This window comes from Triticum dicoccoides, chromosome 1A (genome assembly GCF_002162155.2).
Source record: "Triticum dicoccoides isolate Atlit2015 ecotype Zavitan chromosome 1A, WEW_v2.0, whole genome shotgun sequence".
In the NCBI taxonomy this organism is placed as follows: Eukaryota; Viridiplantae; Streptophyta; class Magnoliopsida; order Poales; family Poaceae; genus Triticum; species Triticum dicoccoides.
Window position 1 is genome coordinate 603,394,514 of NC_041380.1, and position 5,408 is coordinate 603,399,921.

Consider the following 5,408-nt stretch of genomic DNA (forward strand, 5'->3'; position numbering starts at 1 on the left):
TGCTTAGGCACAACATTCTCACCCTAAAACTGAAACCCTTGATCATACGGACGTTCCGGGCGCTCGTCTTCTACAATCATATTGTGCATGATCACACAAGCAGTCATCACCTCCCACAGTTTCTGCGTGCTCCAGGTATTAGTAGGATACCGAACGATGCCCCATCGAGACTGCAAAACACCCAAGGCACGCTCGACATCTTTCCTAGCACTCTCTTGCTCTTGGGCGAATCTTTTCCTCTTCTCTCCAACAGGGTTGGGTATTGTCTTGACAATAGTGGTCCACTGAGGATAGATACCGTCACCCAGGTAGTATCCTTTGTCGTAGTTGTGGCCGTTGACAGTAAAGTTCACCGGTGGGCTGTTGCCTTCGGCAAGCCTAGCAAACACCAGCGAGCGCTGAAGCACGTTGATATCATTATGTGATCCAGCCATGCCAAAGAAAGAGTGCCAGATCCAGAGATCTTGAGACGCCACGGCCTCTAGTATGACAGTGCAAGCCCTGACATGGCCCTTATACTGCGCTTGCCAAGCAGAAGGGCAGTTCTTCCACTCCCAATGCATGCAGTCTATACTGTCAAACATCCCTGGGAAACCCCTACTGGCATTCATCGCCAACAAACGGGTTGTATCTTCAGCTGTCGGCTCTCTCAAGTACTCAGGGCCAAACACAGCAATAACAGCCTTGCAGAACTTATACAGGGACTCTAGGCATGTAGAGTCGCTCATACGGACGTACTCGTCAATGAGATCACCGGGCACTCCGTATGCAAGCATTCGGATGGCGGCAGTGCATTTCTGATAAAAGGAGAAACCAATCTTGCCGACGGCATCCTCTTTGCACTCAAAATAGTCATCATAGCCGACCACCCCCTCTCTAATACGATTGAAAAGATGCCTACTCATACGGAAACGGCGGCGCAATTTTTTATGTTTGAACAATGGGTTTGTTGTATCAAAGTAGTCCTTCCAAAGAAGGAAATGCCCGCTCTCTCGGTTGCGATTCAACGCCGGAAGGTGGCCCGGAATGGAGCCATGGAACAACGGCCGCTGGCTGTTGAGATGGTGATGGACCAACACGGCAGCCAATATCTCCTCTTCATCGTCGGACGACGAATCGTCAGAGTTGCAAAGGAAATTGTGAAAAAAGAACTCGTCGGCGGAGTCCATTTTGTACCTTGGCAAACCGCCGAACAGCTTGCGGGGGTATAGTGTATAAATATCTTTTGCATGAAAGTTTGTGGTGTGATCATACGTGTAACTATTCATGAATCTTAAATGTTTCAGCCGGCTTGGACCAACGAGTTGCTAGAAAGTGCCTTTTTTTAGTTGGCAATTTCAATTTTTTTTTGCTTCAAACTTCAACATTTTAAAAAATACCTAGAAAATCGTATATGTGCCCAGTAAAGATCTGGGGAAGTTCCAACCGATTTGGACCAGTGGTTTGTGAGAATTTTGCTTCCTTTTCTAGTTCATTCTTGCCCTCTTAACATACTGCTAAACTGCAGTGAGCCACTTCGTTTATTTATCAAGGCATCAAACAGTATAACAAATTATTTATCGAGGTATTACACAGTATAAAGAAAGTGACTACTAAGATTCAGTAAATTCTATCTTCAGCATAGTACTTTTCTTCATACACTAATACTATTGTTAAAAGAAATTAAGACCAATGCTGATGACCGACGCCTCTGAAAAGTTCCCCCGTGGTGTTTTCTGTATGAAGTTGTCTGTTCTCTCCATTCTCTATCACTGCCAGCCAAATTTACAGAGGGCTATGCAAATTTAAAACCTGAAGGATATTTGAGATTTAGTATCATACTTTCACTATGTCCCAGCTGACAGCTAAAATATCCAAGGCCTGAAATGTAGTAGTACTAGAAGATTAAGAGTGTTATTGTGAAGACATCAAGACTAAACGAACTCCCAGTTTTGCTTGTCATTGTACTCGTGAAGATACTCATCGGCTTTGCTCTCTATGGGCTGAGGAAAAGATATGGATTTTTCGAAGATGATGCTTGGGTAGAGCATAGATATGCAACACCATTGGAGATGGCACTAAAGACAGTTACAACCATAGCAGGCTAAGATGAGCATTTGAATAACCTGGTGGGTGTATCTAATGATTCCTTTTGATGGCTGTAAGAAATCAATGTTGGCTTGCTAGACTAGAATGATCATACAAGAGGTCAGAAAAGAGTATCATCATTCAATCAATATTGGTTCATACATTACATGGCTGTGACTGGATTTAAAGTTACATGCAGGCATCTTGTAACACTCCTGATCTTCATTCCCTCGAAAGATTAATGCTACATGAAACTGTACTGCTAAGTCACAAAAACTGAATTATCTTGACACACTGGGGCAGTTAGAGAGCAATCATGCCTTACTTGTTACAGAACACAGCAGAGTAGCCAAATAGTCATCACCCTTTCCACACAAGCACGTTTTCAGCTATGCATCAGACAAACGAAATACAGTGTGAGCAAAGAGCTCACACATACTTAAACAAACAAAGAACCAATCAACTAACTTGCCAAGGGAGACCCAAATAACATCAACATAGTACCATACCACTTGAGCCAATATTCTCACTGATAACTCAGTCTTAACTTTTAAGATAGCACTTTTCACCAAGCATCACAGCTAGTTCAGCCTTACCATAACGTATAATCGCACTGAACATGACAGATAATTTAGTCTAACAAAGCCGCAGTGTCCAAACAGAGCAATGGCAAGATGGCAACTACATAAAGTGCTGGGGTTAGTCACTATGCAACTAGCTGCCCTCAAAGTTCCACATTGGGCATCAACGCGGCCATCCTCTTGTTAAAATCATCCTTCTCAGCTGGTGTCATCTCCTTCTTGCCATCAGGCACATCCAACATAGACATGTAGCCATAAAGGAATGCTGGGCTATACATCATGACTAAATGGTACCATTTTGCCCTGCGATAGAAGCGCCTGCAGGGCAGTACAAGAGAGATCAGAGCCCTTGTAAACCAAGACTGTAACAGGCATATAGAACAATACCGGGCTCAAGATCATACCAGACAGGGTCCTCGGGTTTAGGCTCCACATGGGATGAGAGGTGCTTGATCAGGCCCTTCTGATTTCCTATCTTGTCCCTGTTTTCGGACATCATGCAGTAGAGCTCCTCTTTGACCTGCTGGATCTCAGCTGAGTGAGTTGCGGCCGCCTTCTGCATTGTTATTGACAGAGCAAGACAGGGAGAAACCGCATTAACCCAAATCAGGAACAGATCAATATCGAAGTTTATCTCAGAAGTAGAGCAGGTATATATGCTTTATGACAGCAGTAGCACTCAAAAAAAATTCCAAGAGGCGTGCAATCAATCAATTGGCAAACAATGCAACGATAATGTCATTCAGCACTTGAGTCTGACAGCATGCACTAGCACCCAGCTAAATTCAGTCAAGGATGCAAGTAAATTAAGACCAGCAGCATATCAAGCGAATTTTATGAACCCATAATTATTATGCCTTTCTTTCAGATTCAGATTGTAGCATTTGGTAAACGAGAAGGAAAAGCTAGGTTGCTAATTAAACATGCAGAGTACAATGGAATTTACACAGGAGGTTAGGAAGTCAGATAGATCAGGGGAGACCCTGAACTTAAGTTGATTTAAATCCTCCTTAATCATAGCAGCCCGCCCTTCCAATGTAGGAGTCACACCATCAAAGTGTTTCTAGTTTCTTTGCTTCCAGATATTCCAGGCAGCCAGGTACACAATTTCTTTGAACAATTTATGCGGCCAGGTAGTAGCAGTATTGCTCATCATCTCAGGTAGATCCCTTTGTGGTATCCCAGGTAATATGAATATGAATGGTATTCCAACAAGAAGCACTGAATGTGCAAGCAAAGAATAGGTGTATGGTGGTTTCTTCGACGTCATCATCACACAGCAGGCAAGAAAGATACTCTCAAATATCAAAGCGCCTCCTCTTAAGCATATTCCTAGTGTTCAGTCTATCCATGAGCCATAACCAAGTGAAAACCTTGTGTTTCATGATGCACTTGGATTTCCATATGCTAGTCAGAACAGGGGAGGGTTGTATTTGCCTGAAGCAGATTCTATAATACTTATGTGGCCTGTATCGTACATCCCCCCAACATAAGATCCAATAATCAGGACTCCAAGGCCCGAGCCGCACACTGTTCAATTTGATTTGGAGGTCCTGAAGCCTCCAGATATTAATTCAAGGCCTGAGCCTCCAAGGATAGAGGCTGGTGAAAGTTGTGCAGATGGTCCTGAGGATCCATGAATTGCTGGACTGAGAGATACTCCTGATCAGCAAACCATCTTGTTCCCAGGCATCCTTCCAGAATAGAACAGTGTCACCGGCATGCACAGGCCAGCAGGGGAGAATCCACATTACTCGGGTTAGGGTTAGGGTTCCTACGATGGGAGCAAACAAGGGGCGAAAATATGGCAAATCGGGAGGAAACCGGTCTATGGCCGCCGTCCGTTCGGACGTTGAGGGAGGGGGAGGGGGAGGAGGGGTGCTTACCGTGCTGTGAAAGAGGCGAGAGGTGGTGGGCTGGTTCTGATGCGCCGCCGCGGGGGCCAGCCATGGCCGGAGGGCCCGGCCGCCGATCCGCTGGCAGGTGGTCCGGAGCGCGGTCGCCGCCATGGAGATGAATTGCTTCCGCCGCCGGCGCAAATCGAGACTCGAGACAGAAGAGGAGAGGAAACAAGACAATGGCTCCACGCCGATTTTACATATTTTTCAAAACCTGCTTTACTTTACTTTATAGGGGCTGCTACACGTCAGCCGGCGGATCTTTTTAAAAGATCCGCCGCCTCGCGAGCCGTCGGATCTGACACAAATTTAGCGAGTGAACGTCTTTTCACTACTTTGCAACAAAGAGGTTGTTGCAGAAACATTCGTAACAGAGCTCTTGTTGCGGAATATTTTTGCAACAGAGGTCTTATTGCGGATTTTTTTTGCAACAGAGGTCTTGTTGCGGATTTTTTTTTCAACTAAACGTCTTGTTGCGGTTTTTTTTTTTTGCAACAGAGTTCTTGTTGCTGATTTTTTTGCAATGGAGTTCATGTTGCAGATTTGTTTGTTGCAACAGAAGTGATGTTGCAGAAGTGGACGGCGGCCTTGCCGTGGACGGTGGGGAGCGGAGGTCATCTTCTTCATTACCCAATAGCAGTAGGAGCGGGCGCCATCAATCGAGAAGAGGGGGGAGGAAAGATGGTGGTGGTGGAGGCAGCCGGCGACAACGATGGCGGAGCGCGTGCTCGCCGGCGTCCGCGGCGGTGCAGCTGGGGTGTTCGGCAGTGGCGCGGCTGCAGCACCTCGTCTGGATGAAGGAGAGATGCAAGAGTAAGATGGGATTATCATGGAGAACGATTGGATCCGGTAGTTGTTTCGG

At 45.7% G+C, this 5,408-nt stretch overlaps 1 protein-coding gene across 1 annotated transcript; it reads right to left on the minus strand.

Annotated features, from left to right (window-relative positions):
- Positions 1 to 2,506: 2,506 nt before the first annotated feature.
- On the minus strand, positions 2,507 to 4,695 carry LOC119349383. The gene is made up of 3 exons (XM_037617410.1): positions 4,535 to 4,695; positions 3,053 to 3,204; positions 2,507 to 2,966 (listed from the first exon to the last, which is right to left on the minus strand). The coding sequence occupies exons 1-3, from the start codon at positions 4,655 to 4,657 to the stop codon at positions 2,792 to 2,794; spliced, it is 450 nt and encodes a 149-aa protein (XP_037473307.1). The 5' UTR covers positions 4,658 to 4,695; the 3' UTR covers positions 2,507 to 2,791.
- Between the last annotated feature and the right edge of the window lie 713 nt (positions 4,696 to 5,408).